This window comes from Sphaerulina musiva, assembly GCF_000320565.1.
Source record: "Sphaerulina musiva SO2202 unplaced genomic scaffold SEPMUscaffold_1, whole genome shotgun sequence".
Taxonomy (NCBI): Eukaryota; Fungi; Ascomycota; class Dothideomycetes; order Mycosphaerellales; family Mycosphaerellaceae; genus Sphaerulina; species Sphaerulina musiva.
In genome coordinates, this window is record NW_016017383.1 from 823,342 (window position 1) to 840,559 (window position 17,218).

At 53.4% G+C, this 17,218-nt stretch overlaps 6 protein-coding genes across 6 annotated transcripts; 3 read left to right on the plus strand and 3 right to left on the minus strand.

Moving 5' to 3' along the window:
- Positions 1-1,325: 1,325 nt before the first annotated feature.
- SEPMUDRAFT_145694 (uncharacterized protein) lies at positions 1,326-3,134 on the minus strand. Its single transcript, XM_016903207.1, has 6 exons — positions 3,079-3,134; positions 2,926-2,944; positions 2,685-2,855; positions 2,425-2,463; positions 2,243-2,372; positions 1,326-2,186 (listed from the first exon to the last, which is right to left on the minus strand). The coding sequence occupies exons 1-6, from the start codon at positions 3,100-3,102 to the stop codon at positions 1,520-1,522; spliced, it is 1,050 nt and encodes a 349-aa protein (XP_016764573.1). The 5' UTR covers positions 3,103-3,134; the 3' UTR covers positions 1,326-1,519.
- A 266-nt stretch (positions 3,135-3,400) lies between these two features.
- SEPMUDRAFT_145695 (uncharacterized protein) lies at positions 3,401-5,356 on the minus strand. Its single transcript, XM_016903208.1, has 4 exons — positions 5,085-5,356; positions 4,794-5,010; positions 4,156-4,737; positions 3,401-4,092 (listed from the first exon to the last, which is right to left on the minus strand). Exons 1-4 carry the CDS (start codon positions 5,256-5,258, stop codon positions 3,752-3,754), a joined length of 1,314 nt encoding a protein of 437 aa, XP_016764574.1. The 5' UTR covers positions 5,259-5,356; the 3' UTR covers positions 3,401-3,751.
- Positions 5,357-6,179: 823 nt separating this feature from the next.
- Positions 6,180-6,679, plus strand: SEPMUDRAFT_145696 (uncharacterized protein). Its single transcript, XM_016903209.1, has one exon. It carries the CDS (start codon positions 6,197-6,199, stop codon positions 6,455-6,457), a length of 261 nt encoding a protein of 86 aa, XP_016764575.1. The 5' UTR covers positions 6,180-6,196; the 3' UTR covers positions 6,458-6,679.
- Positions 6,680-8,202: 1,523 nt separating this feature from the next.
- SEPMUDRAFT_29606 (uncharacterized protein) lies at positions 8,203-9,216 on the plus strand (the record flags this gene model as incomplete). Its single annotated transcript, XM_016908456.1, has 1 exon — positions 8,203-9,216. A coding segment is annotated over one exon (1,014 nt), but the record flags the coding sequence as incomplete, so codon positions are not given.
- A 1,229-nt stretch (positions 9,217-10,445) lies between these two features.
- On the minus strand, positions 10,446-14,403 carry SEPMUDRAFT_145697 (Cyclin_N-domain-containing protein). The gene is made up of 4 exons (XM_016903210.1): positions 13,877-14,403; positions 13,019-13,110; positions 12,707-12,912; positions 10,446-12,601 (listed from the first exon to the last, which is right to left on the minus strand). Exon 4 carries the CDS (start codon positions 12,344-12,346, stop codon positions 11,012-11,014), a length of 1,335 nt encoding a protein of 444 aa, XP_016764577.1. The 5' UTR covers positions 12,347-12,601; positions 12,707-12,912; positions 13,019-13,110; positions 13,877-14,403; the 3' UTR covers positions 10,446-11,011.
- SEPMUDRAFT_112504 (uncharacterized protein) lies at positions 13,738-14,123 on the plus strand (the record flags this gene model as incomplete). Its single annotated transcript, XM_016900982.1, has 2 exons — positions 13,738-13,864; positions 13,927-14,123. The coding sequence occupies 2 exons, from the start codon at positions 13,738-13,740 to the stop codon at positions 14,121-14,123; spliced, it is 324 nt and encodes a 107-aa protein (XP_016764578.1).
- Positions 14,404-17,218: the final 2,815 nt, after the last annotated feature.

Genomic DNA, 17,218 nt, shown 5'->3' on the forward strand with positions numbered 1-17,218 from the left:
GGGCAGCATTTTTGAGCCGCAGCAGTACAAGAACTTGCCGTGGTTGGAGAGCCGACGGAGACGCGTCAGGTACCCTCAGGACGACTCACAGTGTGGATCTTTGTACGCTGTCAGAATGAATGGGTCTCGTCGAGGAGCGTCTCATACGCGTCGCTTGCGCCTCCCAGGAGGAACGCACAAGAACGTTGTCCATTGCTAATAACAGCAAAAGGTTCTTCGGGCGAGAAGTCAAGACGTGGAGAAGATGTTTCGATGCTAGCGTGATTAGGTGGTTGTGGAATCTCGACAAACCACGAGTGGAATATCTTGTTTCAATCCCCAAGCCAGATCACTTAAGCCAAGTCCACGGGAAAGCCACAGCCCTCAGCAGAGATCTGCCCAATCTTGAACTTACACGGCTGATTGCCTTTCCGGACGCCTCAATATCACATCAGCAGTTGTCGACCTGTAGCCGAATGAATATTCTCCGAGGCTGAGTGAGTCTGGTGGTCTAAAGATACCCTCGGGGCATCATCATCATCATCCTCATCCAGATTCCAGGATTACCTATGGATTCTGATAAGTGAATCCCAAGCTGATATAATATCGCAAGACCGAAAAAAACTTTGAATATTACCTATTAGTAGTACCTCTGTCCAAGTATAAAGTGTAAAGCGTACCGAGGTCAGCTACTAGCCTAGATATCTTATCGAACTGTAATATAACACAGGAGCTAAAAGCGATAGGTAAGGTATATAGGTAGGCCTTTCTATAAAAAAGAAAAAGAAAAAGAAAAGAAAACTCCCCCCGGGCGAAGGCTTTGCCTAAGATAGGTAGGTACAGTACCTAGGTACTATAGTAGAGCAGCAAGTAAGTACCTAAGTAACACATACGATCGATAAGCATCTAGACGCTAGGAAAAAGATTATTACCTTGCCGTAGAGTGAAATATTCTTGTTCGATGTAGAAAGATGTAATAAAACAGACAAACCTGCCTTACCTACATGTACTCTAATAAGGTACATGTACATAGGTGTACATACACCGACATGTAAGGCATGCTATCGGACTCGTACACGTCACGGTAAGGGACTTTCAGACATGGAGTGGGGCCGCTCTTCTTGGTTCACTAAGGTACCTACCTCCTAGGTAACCCGGTGGCATGCCCACGAACTACTATGTCAGGTACAACCTTACGGTACCTAGGCATGGTGCACTGTTTGAGTCCACGTCTGTGTAGTCTTGTCAGCAGCAGCTTCTGGAGGCTCCAAGCAGTGTACTAGCCATGTCTACCCTCGATGTTCTGCCAAGAGGGCCAGAGGGAGCACTGACTGAACTGCATGATGCAAGGAAGATAGTGAGTACATCGTTTGATTAACGTTTTTGTTCTGCGACTAACTGTGCTGAACAGGGGACAATTCAGTCGTCTCGAGCCTTCTTCACTACATTGAGGCGGTTCTGCGCCATCTCTGTGTTTTCGCCGTTGTGCTACAGCTCAAAACACCCGAGAATGTTGTGGTGGGAGATGCAGGCGTGCATTCTATGCCCCGAGAGCAGGGAATGCACTCGAGTCGTTGGCGTTGAAGGCGCTGCCGCCGCCGCGTGGGGCCCGGTCACCGCGAGGTGCTCCTCTAAAGTCACCACGATCACCACGGCCACGTCCACCGCGACCACCACGACCCTCGCCGCGGAATGATCCACGACCCTCGCCACGGCCACGGCCACCACGTGAGCCGCCTCGTCCACCACGATCGCCAGCGTCTGGTGCAGCGTAGTACTGGCCGTCCAAGTTGATGCGTTCCTTCTCCTTGACCTCCTTGGTCTTCTTGGTCTTTCCACCACCGCCGATGAAGAAATCCTCCTGTTCGCGGCTGACGGCTTGACCTTCTGGGAACTTGGTCTTCGAGCCCTCGTTTGGCTTGCGGATAGCTGGTGCCTCGCTGGACAGAGCAAGCTTCTTTTCGGCAAGCTCCTTCAGGTATTCATCGTATGACTTGGTCTTGTCTTCTGGTTCAGCCTCTGCATCTCCACCGACCGGGCCATCTGGGCCGTTCGAGAAGGCAGGATCACCAGCACCAGTGTCTGCGGCGAAGCCAGGCTCGTTGTTGACTTCAGCCTTGGCAATGGCATCACCGGCTGATTCATCTGCCCACTCGGCTTGGCCGTTGTTACCGCCCCAGCCATGCGCGGCCTGCTTCTCAGAGTCACTGCACCCAATGTCAGCCAGTATCCCCAACATGCCCATCCAATATACTCGGCTTACCCGACACCGGTGTGGCTGTGACGGTCATCGCGTGGCGCACCTCCTCGGCCACCACGTCCGCGTCCTTCGTAACCACCGCGTCCGCGCCTGTCACCACGGCCACGTCCCTCACCACCACGACGCTCGTAGTCTGCGCTTTAGTTAGCATGGCGTTGCAGACGCTGATGCTCAGATTATCTTACTCCTATCTGAACGAGGTTGGCGGTCGCTGCGGAGGCCATCTGGATGAATTGTTAGCAAATCTTTGCGTTGGCGAATTTTCCCGCCGTGCACTGCTAGTCGCGTGCATTTCTTCCAATGAAACCATCCCGACATTCTCGCCAACACTGCCAAGAGCTGACACACACATCTCACAACTGTGGAGCCTGCAAGTCGAGCGAGAACGTGGAGACGTTGTCCATGGAGTCTGACCGCAAATGGCAGGCGCAACTGTGTATCGTACCTCCATCACCCTTTATGGCACCACCACGTCCACCTTGTCGTGTGTCATCCCGAACGGCAGCGTTTCCTTCGGCTGGAGCATTGCGCTTGCCGGTTCTTGCGACTGGCTTGTCAATGACCTTGGTTGGCACCTGTGGAGTCGCCCGCTCAGGGTCGAGCTCCGGGTCGTTGCCTGGGCGGGAAGTCAGTATTGCATTCGAGCGTGGGGTTGATGGATCACGGTGGTGATGTTGGCGGCGTACCCAGGAGCTCGTAGAGGTTCTGTGCAAATGAATGTTAGTTGGCAAATTCTCCAATGCATGTTTGTGTTTTTGCTTCGGCGCGCATCACCAATGGATTGCATGGCAGAAGCATTCCATCGTCTCGTCGTCTCATCAAAGGCATTTGGCACATACCTTGGAAACAATGGCGTCGCTCATCTTGGTTGTGCGGTCACGAGCAGCGAGACATCGTGAGAGTGTGTTTCTGTCGGCGCTGAGAGCCTGGCGTTTGAAATTGAAAAGCACAGACTGCCGTGGGCTTGGCGGGATTTCTCAAACAAAGCACTTGACCTCACTTCAAGCTCGGTTGCAGATCAACTACATGTAACAAAGAAAGGACTCATCACGTCGAGGCGGGAAAGCATGCAATGATCATGCACGTTTGACAGTACTACATGGAGTCCGTGGAACTGTCAAGCTTGAAATCCCTTACTTGCAGCGTATAGTTGGGGACGTCCTGGTATACATCATCTGTCCTGTTTGGACTATAGTCCTTCTTACCTTTTGCATTAGTGATCAGGCCACATCACCCGTGCATCCATCATTCCATCATCTTTGTCCAATCCGATTTTTTGATATGCAAATAAGGTACACATCCGCCCCCTTCTCGAATGTGATCTTCAAACAATATCTTTCGTTCCAACACCGTCGCTATGTGCACCACATAAAGGCCAAAGCGCCAAAACTCATGCTTTTCTCGCTGAATCCCAATCATAGCCCGCAGTCCCTGTGCGGAGCTGTAAGTCCTCCTATGCTACTTTTGAAAGACCCCCCACCCCCCAACTGCTATTAAAACATTTATTTCCTGTTAACGCTGGCCGTGATACTGCTGATTTAGATAGGTCTGAGGGTAGTGCATCGAAGCACTTAGCCCAAACGGATCTGCGTCTAGCATGGGGTCGCTCGAATCATAGTGACCCGTGCCAGGATGACTAGTGGGTGGAATTACCTGTTGCGGCTCATACTGAGACTGCGCCGACACCTGCTGCTGGGTGGCCGCGATACTTTGTGATTGCTGATGGTGATCCCCATGCTGCTGTGCTTGGGGTTGGTCGAACTGCGGCGAAAACTGCTCTTCGGTGCCCGCTTGGGAAGCATCTTCTGCATCATCGAAAGCCGTTCGATGCTGTTGGGAGTCATACTCTTGATCTATAATTCACCCATCAGTCGAGAACAAACAAAGATCAGCACTTAGGACGGAGGTAGACTTACCAAGCTGTTCAAAGTGCTTTTGAAACGGACTAGGATAAAATGCACTAGCCGAGGGTGGTGCACTTCCACTGGAGCTGCCAGGATATGGCAACCCTGATGTCATGTTCGAGATGCCGCTCGTGCTGCCTTGGTACGTTGACGATGCTGTGGCTCGGTGCTGCCGGTAACGCGGCGCGTTTGTGGCATGCTGTTGGGGTTGATAGAAGGCTTGGCTAGGCTGTTGTTGAGAAGAGCCGGCAAAGCTCTGGTATGGCTGTGCCTGTGGCTGACCGAGGACTGCAGACGCGGGCGAGGTCATCCCCATTTGTTGAATAGCTGGAGATCGCATGGACATCTGGCTCGGGGAAGAGCCATGCGACGATGGTGTGGGGTGGGCAAGTGGAGATGTCGTTGAGAATCCCAGGTCCGAGTTTGAGTGCCCAGGCGCGAGTTTGGGGAGGCCAGATCGACGAGCTTGCGCTCGCTGCAGAGTCGTTCGTTGCAGCTGAGGCTGCTGGGGCATAGGAGTCGTACTGTGCATGAAGCCAGGTCCCAGCACCGGACTGCCCGTCTTCATTTGAAGCTCAGCTTGGACATTAATTCCTGACCACCGCGTTAGTGCACGTAGGCCAGAGTGGAGTGACATGTCTACAGCATACCTTTCTCCAGGAGGATGCGTTCTAACAACGAGTTCTTGTACCTCAGCATCAGACACTCATCGGCGGCTTGCCTGTGCTGCTGCTGCAGACCACCCAGAGTCTCTTCATTGGTCTTGATGGTGGCCTCCAGTTGCTTGATGTATTCTGTTCGGCGCTCGCGAAATGCAGCCTGCGCCTGCCGGTTGCGCTGCTTACGCTCCTCTGATGTTGCGTAAATCTAGTAGAGCCCGTCAGCGACGATGAAAGCAGACGGACGGACGAGACCACGAGTCAGGCCGGGCGAATGCTTACAGGCTTCCTTCCACCTTTGCGCTTCTGGGGTTGTGCGGGCTCCTGGGGTGGATCGGGTCCTGCCTCTGGCTCCGGTGTTGATTCTATCGAGCTGGGCGTAGCGTCGCCAGGCGCATCGTCTTCGACCTTCGAGGCAACAGCCATATCGCATTCCACGCGACTGTTATCACCCATCTGACGCAGGTACCCGATTCAGGAAAAAGCGCAAAGCCAGTCAGAAGCCAGTACAGGTCGCGCTAAGGCTTTGCACACCCAGGCGGACGGGCCCAGCTTACAGAGCAGACAAATAACCTTAGCACAGAGTATAGATAACCTTGCGTTTGGGGGGGAGAAGAGATGTGTAAGTCGTTGCATAAGAGAAACTGATCAACGAGGAGAAAAGCGGCCGGTCACATGGAGAGCGAGCCGACAGCTAGCGAGGTCGGCGCGCGCAAGAAGCAACCAGCAAGTTGGATGAAAATTTTGCAGCTGCATCCATCCATCCCACTACAGCTCCCGTCCTGCTCACCTGGCACCAGTTTTTTTGCTTAGCCAAGGCCAACGGTGGAAGGCGGCGGCGCGGAGGGGTGATGCGCTCGCAAAGGATGCCGTCGCGGCTGCAGCACCGACAGGGCTGCTGTTGCCTCCCGTCGTCGCTCTGGGTGCAGAAGCAGCATTATGGTGCGCAACCCCTCCCGTCGTGTGATGAATTAGGTTGCTGCCCGTTTGCCCGCTGGAGGCTACCACTCCTGTGAATATGTAGCATCGTGCCCAGCCAAGCATGATGCGACATCAACATGGTCCGGAATCGACTCGATTGGTTCGCTTGCACGCGCTGCCAGGTTACGACTGCTGGACTGGGTCACACGTGAATGCTCCAAAACCATGCTTCTCCTCGGCTCAGGCCTAGACTGAGGGCAGCTGTCACGTGTCGCCGCTCTTCCCGGCAAAGACGGGTTCCAGAAGCTCCATAGAAGTCTATTATTGCACACTGAACTGCCTCGAGGCCCTGGACGTCACGTCACCTCGCTCGTCTTGCGAGTCGTCTTTCGAGGCCTGCTGTCTCTCTCTTTTCCTCTTTCTCTCTTGGTGCAGACATTGCCGGATGGCCTGACGAGGTGCACTTCCTCTCCATGATACCACGACAGCAATGGAACAGGATGCGCCAATTTGCCCGCTTTGACTTTTCCGCAGTGCGTGGAGTGGAGATTATCGGGAAAGAGGTCAGCCGACAGGGGAGGGTCGACTGGGATTTCCTCCTCGGCCTGCATGAGGATGCGGCCGTCTCATCATCGTCATCCACATCATCACCATCACCATCATCATCATCATCATCATCATCGCCTCCAGCCGATGGTGGATGCCTTGACCACTCCCAGACAGTGCCGTCGTAGCCATCCAACAGTATCCGAGCGCTGAGCGAGAACTGCCCGACAGGATCGAATAGACTCGCGTGTCTGACCGGACGAAGTGCTCCGAACGGAGAACGGCGGCTATGAACAGTCGCTGTACACACTGCCTTCAGAGCGAGAGCGAGAGCGAGAGCAGGAGGCGCTCCTCGGAGTGATCTCGCACTGATCAGGCACATGTAGGTGGTCCACTGTCGAGATGTAAACAAGGAGCGTTGCATCGGGTGGACGAGAGGGAATCCAGGGACCCGAGAACACGACGGGAGTAATGGAAGTATGTAGACTGCGCGCAATGGAAATACATCGAGCAGCAGCTACCTGACCTGTATTCATGAAACCGAGCCCTGGACTTTCCCATCATGTGTGCGCCTGTTCGTGACTGTGCGTGCTGGGTCTCGCCCCTGCCCTCGATCGCAATGTGGTCGGTCGATGAACTGCTATGCATGAGATGATGGAGATACAGTCGGCCATGAGGAGACTTGCTCACGTCGAACGCGATGGAGAGACGCCCACGACGATATGAGATCTCGAAACCACAGCCGATCTACGAGCTCTCACTGCCGCCGCCTCCATTTAAGAAGCCCGATCCGATACTGCCTGCCCCTCCTCCACCACCTGCTCCAGCGCCAGCAGTAGAACTGGAAGCGCATTCCGCCCCAATCGTGTACCATCTGACAGATCCTGCGCCATGGTCTTCCTTGATTCCGCGGCCGTTGTCCGACATCCGCGAGCTGAGTGAGCCGAGTCTGATGGACCACGTGGCCGTTCGGAACCCGCATCAACACAAGCGTAGCGCATCACAAACCAACACGGCCAAGCAAAGTCTGTCCCTGAAGCGCTCGCGCTCGTTGAAAACCACAGCGTCTGCACCAACGAAGCCACCTCTGGCAGTGGCGCCGCCGCAACAAGAAGGGGGCTCGTCATCGTATAGCAGTACGCCTGAGCAGGGCAGCTTCTTCAGTATACCTCAATCCAGCATACCTCGACGCTCGTCATCCTTCCATCGCCAAGTTCCGGGCCATTCGAGAAAGCCGTCTGTACACACGCATGCTTCAACAGGCGTCGGGCCCACTCAGCACTTCCTAGTACCGAACCATGGCACAAGCCAGTCACCCGTAAAACAAGCTGGTTTGAAGCTGGATCCGATCACGTCAGATGCCGCCCGTCGTGTACCTTCGCGGACTCAGATTCGAGCATTACATCCTACCGAGATTGTAGACTTTCCCTTGCACAAGCATCCACGGGTCAAGCTTGAGCTTCAAGTATCGGCGCCTGTGTTTGTGGGAGGTGGCAGTGTAGAGGGGTTTGTCAAGGTCACAGTAGACGACAATGAACGTGTTAGCGGTAGACGTCCACTCAGTATTGGTGGGCTTGCCGTGGACCTTGTTGGCATCGAGCAGATGAGCAACAATCGCAAAGCCACGTTTCTCGCCTTGGGCACTGAGTTGATTGACAAAAAGCATCCTCCGCCAGCGAAGATGGTGCAACAATCAAGTGCCTTTATCGTCGATGACAAGTTTTGGTGTTTGGTACCTTCTTGCTCAGCATTACCATTCATGATCAGTCTGCCTCTCGACACTGGCCCACCGCCATTCCATTCCAGACATGCTGCTATCCGTTTCATGCTGGCCGTGACAGCAGTCATTCGAGAGGCCGGAAAACACTATCGAGTACGGACTTCTCAGGATGTACACGTGCTTCCCACGTACGACCCGGAGAAGGCTCTCACTTCCCTTCCTAGCCCACTCACAGCTTCGGACGAGCTATCAATGCCTCGCTCGATTACAGCTGAGACGCTCAAGATCACAGCAGGACTTCACCGGCAGGTCTGGGTCAGTGGCAGTAGTATCTTTGTCGATGTACACGTTGTCAACAGGTGTCGAAAGCCCGTGAAGAAGTTGGAGCTCACTCTGGAACGCGACATCCTGTTCTACAAACATGCAGCAGCGGCCACCTTGGAAATGTCAGCAGGTCAAGCTCGCATATTTGAGAGCAACGAGCAGACAGTCCTGGCCAAATCGCTTCTGAAGCCCGGTACTGCGGGGTGGCACGGCATCGAACCATACATGTCCGATACGCGAACGTGCGAGCTCGAACTTCCCCGTGGACATGGGACTGTCCGGTGTGGTAAGTGGTTCGAAGTGCGATACTTCTTGAATGTCGCAGCTTCAGTGGCCAGTTCGAAGCTGGTGTCTGTGCAACTGCCGATCATACTGATACACATGAACTCCCTGGATGTGGTGCCGAATTCAGTGGCCCAAGTAGCTGCTGCCATCGAAGAGAAGCGTGCTTGCACTCAGATGGCTCGTTCTCGATCGAGGCGACAGGATGCTGGTCATCATCGCCAACGATCATTCTCTTCGCCTGCCGCTACGATAGACATACAAAGGAAGCCATCGTACGCGCAAGGCCGAGCATTCGCAGCTCCAAGAATGCAATCACTGGACAACCAATTTGAGCGCAGAGCGGAGATGGAGGACTTACGTAGTATCATTGACGCTTCGCCACGCAAGAACGCTCCGAAACTCAGGAAAGGAGCCGCTATGGTCCAGGTAGCAAGTAATTCCAGCTTAGCCAGAATGGCATTTGGAAACAGGAGTACGGAGACTCTTGGTGCATATGGAGCCATGTCCTACTCGACTCCTCCAGGTCAGACTGCTGGAGGTCTGACGGGAGAATGGGACAATCTGAGAGGTCGAATCCGAAACATCAGCAGCTTCGAGACACTGCGCAGTATGAAATCTGTCCAAAAGACCACCGACCAGAATCTTCGGCCACGGAGATACAGCCCATCGAGCCAGTCGGACCTGCCGCCATTCACGCTCGGGCTGAAGAACGCCACACGAAAAGTCAGCATCGAGGTGCCCAGCGAGCGATCTGCTTCCGCCATGAACTTTCGAGACAAGCTAGACCGAAGTCGCTTCGAGTTCAACGCGGTGCGCAGAAAGGCGAGTGGCGGTCTCAAGGAGAGGGGAATCAACTGGTGGGAACAGCGTCGCAACAAGGAGAGAGATCGAGAGCGAGAAGGATGGATTTGATTGATCGTGGAGGTTCCTGTTGAATAGATATGCATTGTATGCACGTCTTGGGTAGTGAAGAAGCGTACTTTTGCTTTCCCGAGAAAGAAGAAAGGCTTCAAGATCTCTTACACATGTTTCTCCCTTTGATCTTAGGCTTTCCCCATCCCTTTGATGCTGTACAGGGGGCATTTTATCCTACATTCCTGGGTACCTGTACAATCCCTCTCTATCCCGTCCACACTTGCTTGTACTTACTTGTAATGAATGCAGACTCTCTGTATCGGCGGCAGCAGAACTAAGGGCTTTAAGGACCAACAACATTTCCAGCTCAGCTAGCAGGTATGTACCTTATATGTTGTAAAGTTGGAACAAGGATTTGATTTAGGAGTAACCCTAGGGGTTGTTGGGAGTAACCCTAGGGGTTGTTGGGAGTAACCCTAGGGTTTGTTGTATTGGTACCTGAATTCCCTTTTTTACTTTTCTAACAAGTCCGGGAACAAGAACAAGAACAATAATAACAACAACGATGTAAAATTTAAATAATGGCCTTGCTTCAATTACAATACAGTACAGTCTTGTGCCTGAGTGAATACCTAGTGATGCGAGTACGTGTGTCTGTATGTGTAAGCAATACGGATACTACCGCCTACGAGGTACGATAGATGCCTGTAGTGTGTGGTGCGCATTCGGGAGGTACCGTTGTCGGCTGTTAGCAGTATATAAATGTACAATTGATTATAATGCACATGGAACTAATTGTAAGAAACACCGCTTGGTCACGCAGAAGGTGATCTCGCCTGTGTTCGACGCTAGCCAGAAAATGCCGTTGCACCGTCACCTACAGAGATCGCTGAGACGGTGGGAAACGGCGGTTGCTGCGTTGTTGTGTCACTTAAATTCCGCATGTCGTGCACGAGCACGCATAAAAAGGAGAGACGAAGGGGAAATTTCGGGCCTCTTTCTGGCGAACGAGCTTTTGGTATGAACATGGGTATATTCGGGTATCAGTCGTTGTTCTCAGAAAGAATTGAGAACAGATAGCAAATCGAGTCTTTTAGTTGTTTTTTTTTGGAGGCGCCGACGCCAGAATCCATTGTTGGACAATCTTCCTCTCGTCGAAGAATCTCGTTGTTCTTTTTCCCAATTTCCTTTCCTTTCCTTGCAGTCTGAATTCCTCGAGTGATTATGCGTTCTGCTTTTCGTGTGAACTTCCCTATTCCACGTATCACTTCTGACAATCTACCCACACATGCTGACCGATCTCCTTGCCTTTCCAGCCCACGTCCAGCTTGTATGTTGCTGACTTCATGTGGGACCGGGGCGGAGTTTGTACACAAAGAAAATGCTAGAAAATGCAACGCTCGCTTGGAATGCTGTGCTGAATGCTATGACGTTCGTACACGTACAGTAGATCCCACGGGTCGTGAGAGGGTTCCTTGTACAGTTGTAACAACAAGTGCCGACGTACGACGATGCCGGACCTAGAAGGGAGAGCCGTGTGATGTACGTGCACATTTCGCTATTGCACGAACTGAGGCTGCGGCATGTATTGTTGTTGTTGTGGTTGTGGCTGTGGTTGTGGTTGTTGCTGCACCACATAAGAGTTGTGGTGCATTTGTTCACCAACAGAAGGCGGCGTTGGTACGCAATGGGCTGCTCGACTCACAAAGCCCGGCTTCGTGCCATAGCTCACGACGGCCATTTGGTCTTTGTCAGGGGTGATGGGTGGTGTGAGCATGCCGAATGGATGGGCAGCGTACCCAACCTTCTGGGGCGTCTGAGGCATAAGGTGCGAATTGACCATTGGCTGCGAATCGATATCCATGAGGGTCTCGTTGATAGGGGTCTGGTTCTGAGCAGCTCGCTGTGCTGAGACAAGCCTTGCTTGATGCTCAAGGAACCGCTGTATGGTCGAGGACACTTCAGAGAGGTGCGGCGAAGCATATTTGCGTAGCAATGCTTGCGATGGATGAGACAGGTGATTGGATAGGTTCAATACCACCTGCGCATCGTATCTCGCAGCCCAATCGTCAGATGTTGACTGAAGCCTGCCCAGAATGCAACGGGCGAGAGCAAGGCATGACCGGGCCATGACGGATGGTCGGACTGGGATGAACTCCTTGTGATATAAAGCGAGCTCAGATATGTACCAAGTCATATGCTCCAATTCCAAGTCGAAGGTTCCTGCAACGGGGAGAGCCAGCTGCAGAAAGCTGGTAACAGTAGGGTGACCGACAACCCAGTTCAGAGTTTGTAGTACGTGCCATTCCATCTGAGTGAACATGTCATCGTCGTACAATGAGCAGCACATCGACTTCAGTTCTCTGATCGTTGGTACGCGTTCTTTTCGGTCCCCGTACTTGGCAGCGACGAGGAGCGCTGCACAGCCGACAAGTTGGTAGTGACGTTTGTACACAACACGCCTTGAGCAGTATCGATCGAGTAGGTTGACGGCAAGGTGAAGAGTCTCAGGCAGGAGTTGAAAGGCGTGATGAGCTTCCAGGAGAAAGTCCAGCAAGTATGGTCTCATGAACCACTGAATCTCGGTCTGGATCTCAATGGAATGAATGTCGGGCATGGTCTCGCCCTCCATGTACTCCATGTGGTCAAGCACATCCTCCTGGTATTCATCGGCAGTCAACCTCGAAAGCTCCTGCGCAAGAGCCTTCTGCCTTAGCTTTGCCACGTTGCGTGCTCGCTCACGCTCGAGGGCCGCGCGCGCATAGACGCCATTGTCGTCGTCGTGACTCTCCACAAAGTACGAGTCACAGTATCCAAAAGCTGGAAAGGTCCTTGGGGCAGCCAGCGGCTGGGATGTTTGAGATTGGTAAGCCATATTGTCGACAAGGCTCATATGTTGTTGTGAACGTGTTGCCAGGTCTCCAGGATTGACAAGTTGTTGCAAGTTCGAGATGTTCTGGGGTTGCAAAGGAGTGAATGTCCAGTAGTTGAACTAAATTAAAGAGTGTGTCCCTGATCTTGGGTCGAGTTAAAAAGATCGTGATTAGCCGGTATTGTAGAACCGAGAGAATGAACAGGCTTAAAGTCTGGAACAGAGCTCGTTCGACGCAGGTCGTGAGACGTTGTTATAGACAGCGGCTGGTGAGGCCTAGGACGTGTCAGCTTTACTCGCGCGTTGAGCTTGCAGCCTTGTCGATGTTCGGTACGCTGTACCTTACGTAGACACGACTGACAGCGCGACCAGGGTGCATACCTTGAGAATTAGATTACAGTGCGGTAGTGTGCTGAGCGCGCGCACACAGTGAACTGGACCGAACAAGTTGTCTCCTTGCGAGCCACGGTGAAGCTACCGATTGGATGAAGTTCCCAACGAATCGGTCCTGGGATGGCCGTTGAAGTGCAGAGAACGAGCTAACGACTCCGCAGTTGTTTGAATGGATTGAAGAGATCGTGAAGAATCTGGGGAATGCCAATTAGCGTTGCCCTGTCTGGAGCCAGCAATGTACGATGAGGCAAGGAGTAATGTAGCCGAGAAATGGTCTTCAATGAGATGATATGAACATACCTGGCCAATTCAGTGGTCCTGTCCTTGATAAGCACGAGAGTGATGTGTTCGCGATTCAGGTCGATCCCAGGGATGTACAGAAATTGGGATTGCTGCAAGAATATACGATTAGCATATGAACAGGACAGGACATTTTCGTCAACATTCGCACTGCACGGTGCAGTGTATGTATGTCTAGAGGCACGGACGAGTGCTGGTGCGATGCATGGATGGCTGCTCTGAGGTCCAGACTGCCCGATCTAGTGTAGGCAAATTTCTCGTTGGAATTGCCGCATTTTCCCAATAGGAGAGGAATGCAAAAGCCAATGGACCGCTTCGACTTCCCCAACTGTCCCACATATTGTCCAAAAGGAATGGTGGTGTGGTAGTGGTGTGTTCTGGCAAGGGAGAAGGCGAGCGCCACGAATGCCGGACAGCATGCTTCTATTTGATGGATTCCGATGCAACGAAGGGGTTGTACAGTGCAGATTTGAAAGAAGTGCTGGATATCAGGAGTGGTCCTGGTGGTGGTGAAGAGGAAATGTGCCAGATGGATTCGGGATTGGTAGGCAGCTGCAGGTCGAGATTCAAGATTCGAGATTCGAAGTTGAGAGATGAGGTGATGGTGTCCAGCAGTGACACTGGAACTGACACTGACAGGTCCAGTTCCGAAGCCCGTCACTGTCGTCTGCGGCAGGAAGGTTGTACGGATTCAAATGTTGGAGACATGGGAAGCCACGATGAAAGCCCATCACCACCATCCCGCCATTGTGTCCACCAGCATACTGCACTTCATGCCATTCCGCCTCTCGTCCACTCTGCTGCCAGTCGTCTCTGGCGGTCACGCACGCACGCACGTCGTGAGGGGTGAGGGCTTACCTTGCTGATCGAAGCACATGGGCCGGTCGAGGATGCTGGCGGGCGAGCAGGCGGACACGCAAGACGCGGCGTCGTCGGTGAGGTCAAGGGCGAGGGCGAGGGCGATGGCGAGGTCGAAGGGCGAGGCGGCGGTCGTGAGCTCTTTCGATCAACGAAGATGAGAGGTCGACGAGGTGGAGGTGAGGTGAGGTGGTGTTATGATGAGGGCGAAGAGGAGGTGATGGTCGAGGCGGACCACCGTCAGTAGTCTCTGCAGCGGTCACAGACCGTTGACAAGAGAAAAGAGCAAGGAGGTTCTGCTTTACGAGCACAGGCCAGTGGGTGTCTTGCCGAATCCGCGGCAGATGGTTACTCCCGGGCGCTGCTGCTGCTCACAGACTCCATTGCAGGCGGGTTGAGAGAAGAGAGTAATATGATGACCTGAGGAGCAAAGAGGGAGGTGGTCCGTCGGTGCAGTGTGAATTACTGTATGGGAGACCTGCAAAGCACCATAATCCTTGGGCCTGGGACCCGCTCGTCGACGCTTGGCCGGCTTTGGTTTTGCATGGATCGTGCAAGGCGAAACTATGCTCACGGCCCCCTTCCCATCATCATGCAATGTCCTTCCCGCTGCTGCTGGCGGGCTGGGCGGACGGGCGGGCTGGCTGGCTGGCTAGGAGGTACAGTAGTTGGCTGGCTCTCTCTCCTGGCTGGCTGCCACCACTGGCGGTCGTGTTGAATTAACGTTACGGCGACTTATTCTGTACCAGAGCCGCATTGTGCGTGTCAGCCTGTGGGGCGTACATGGCAGCACCCAGCAACAACCTCGCCCAGAGCCTGAAATCCGGCGTTTGGCTGGCTCGTCGCTGTCCTGCCTGCGTGCTGGTGAGACAGTCGGCCAGCACGGCCGCGACGATGCTCAACGCTCACGCTCACGCTCACGCTCACGCCTAGGAGGTACCTCCTACGCTTTCGCTGCTCGTTCCGTCTGCTCATCAGACTGTTGGAGGTGTTATTCACCGCGAGCTGCTGCATACCGGCCTACGCCACCTCTCGCCCTCGCCCTCGCCTTCGCCCTCAAAGAGGAGGTCCACGAGGATGATGATAACGATGATAATTATTGTTTTTGTGGCCCGGAACAGACGTTCCTTCAGCTACGCGCATCAAACTACCTCCTAGGTCCACAATGTACCCATTCGTTCACGTCGAATCACAAGCTGCAACCTCGTCTGCACCTGCTAGGTTCCGAGCCGCTGCTAGGCTGCTAGCCCGTCCTCCTCCCTCGCCTCCTGCGCCAAACCTGGCACTCGCAGGCCGCTGCCACGCAGCAGTCCTGAGTCCGCCCAGTTGGTTGGCCGGCTCTCGTCCGCATCGAGAGCTGCATGCACTTTACCCGCGTGTCCTCTCTGAGACGCGTCCATCATTAGACACGAAAAGAGTCAGGACATTTGCAACTGGCGCCTGAGCATTGACGCGCGCAACGCATCTCATCATAATCAGCGCAGCCATTGGCATCACAACCAGCTTCAAAGCCGCGTCTAGTGTCTCCAACTGCCATTTGGAGCGGCTATTTGCAGCCACCCCCCCTCCCCTGGTACCCAAGGTAATACCTCCTACGTCGAATTGCTTGCAGCGGTCTGAAGCGAGCCATCGAAACGCAGCGTGGCCAGCTTCGAGATACACACACATGTCGCATCGTTGTTTGCTCATTGCAGCACCTGAAGCGCTCTGCGGGCAGACATTCGCTCACCGTTCCTGCAGACAAACGCCTATTGTAACACCGGGACGTCGTCGTCCAGAGTGGAGCACCTTGGCCTCCTGTTCGACTCGCCGGGGAGAGCTTGATACGAAGATGCAGATGCATCTGCTTTAGACTACCACATTTGCCTGATACTCATAATCGATCTCCGTACCTGGTGATGCTTACAATAATATGATGTACCTCTCCTCGCGGCTGCAACGAGCCTGACGAAGGCGCCTGATGGTGCCCGCGGTCCACGACTTGCATCAAGCCGAAATGTATTTAGTTTCGTTGCACTTGTATATTGCTTCCGTCCGTCACTCGGCGGCGTGTACGACCGCGACCATGAAACGCAAATCCAGCGCGCTTTTGAGCGGATCCAACAAGTGCTACAGCATCCTCATCACTAGTAACATACATGTGCTGGGGGGGCTTTCTTTTTTTTTCACTTTTCACTTTTCTCCTTGCGCCGCTGACCTCGTTGTACGTACGCTGTATGTAATATTTTCCGAGCACCCGCAGCATAGCCGCGAGGTGAGGCGACCAGACTCCACGCTTTTTGAGACACAGCATCGTTTGTCCCCACGCTACAACGCGACTAAGCCGGCAGAAAATTTCGCAAAGCAATCTACGCGTGTATATTTGTGTCGCGTGCTATACAAAGAACGCGAGACCGTGACGTGCGGGTCGGAGCAAGATCCCGTTGCTCGTCGCTGTGCACAACCTGCCAGCTGCAGGCGATGGGCTAGTATGAGTGGACATTACACCCGCATCGGGTCTCAGTTGCAACATATCATCATCATCATCATCATCATATTACCTACATGTAGGCACGTACTGTACGTAGGTAGGTACATGTACTCAACGTCAGCTCAGCAGACCTGACCTTGCTTCTCACAGAATAATAATGTGTGATCTTCACATGTCAGAATGTTCTCATTCAGGAGCTGCACAGCGCAGGCCCTGTATGTAGGAGGTAGGTAGGTTGTAGGCTTGTAGGCTGTGCCGCTGTGGGAGCTGGCTGGCTGGCATCGGACGAGGGTCCAGTGTTTCGCTCCTGAATGATCCTAGATCCTTCGCGGCTTCGAAAGAACTTCTTTTTGCTGACAACCAGATCTCGATTTCAAGCACGAAATGTTGCGCGCCGTTGTCGCCACTATAACGCGCTTGTCTTATATCACCCTACCTAGGAGGTATGTATTTACCCCATTAAATCAAGACAGCGACGATTGCTCGCATCACAGAGTGGTAGCAACGGCACGGAAGGATGGAAGATGTCCACGGCCCTTTCATTAGGTACATCGGATGTACCTGATTGATTGGTAAGGTAGCGCAGACTCAGAGAGGCACGCACTGCCGAGCAATCCATTACCTCCTAGGAATCCGCGAATCAGGCTAACCCTCCAACTCTCCTCGTGAACCACGCTTGTCAAGATTGGGATATTACAGGAGCAACTTCTGCAGACGGGAGATGTGCCGCTGGGGCAACTTGCGGACTATTCAAGTCCCATTCTTTCTGACATGGTAGACAACTACTAAACTGTACATACCTGAGAATGGAAACGTATGAAGATCTTCCGGCGTTCGTTACTGCAAAAGAAGATTTTTTGGATGTACCTGTA

What these genes read in the sequence shown, in the direction of transcription:
- SEPMUDRAFT_145695 (XM_016903208.1), bottom strand. Translation starts at nt 5,258, where the DNA reads ATGGGTGATAACAGTCGCGTGGAATGCGATATGGCTGTTGCCTCGAAG. An exon ending in GCAAAGGTGGAAGGAAGCCT is followed by an intron (nt 5,011 to 5,084) that starts GTAAGCATTCGC and finishes GGGCTCTACTAG; the next exon opens with ATTTACGCAACATCAGAGGA. An exon ending in AAAGCACTTTGAACAGCTTG is followed by an intron (nt 4,093 to 4,155) that starts GTAAGTCTACCT and finishes GGTGAATTATAG; the next exon opens with ATCAAGAGTATGACTCCCAA.
- SEPMUDRAFT_145696 (XM_016903209.1), top strand. Translation starts at nt 6,197, where the DNA reads ATGATACCACGACAGCAATGGAACAGGATGCGCCAATTTGCCCGCTTT.
- SEPMUDRAFT_145694 (XM_016903207.1), bottom strand. Translation starts at nt 3,102, where the DNA reads ATGAGCGACGCCATTGTTTCCAAG. An exon ending in CCAACCTCGTTCAGATAGGA is followed by an intron (nt 2,373 to 2,424) that starts GTAAGATAATCT and finishes ACTAAAGCGCAG; the next exon opens with ACTACGAGCGTCGTGGTGGT. An exon ending in CACAGCCACACCGGTGTCGG is followed by an intron (nt 2,187 to 2,242) that starts GTAAGCCGAGTA and finishes CATTGGGTGCAG; the next exon opens with TGACTCTGAGAAGCAGGCCG.
- SEPMUDRAFT_145697 (XM_016903210.1), bottom strand. Translation starts at nt 12,346, where the DNA reads ATGAGCCTTGTCGACAATATGGCTTACCAATCTCAAACATCCCAGCCG.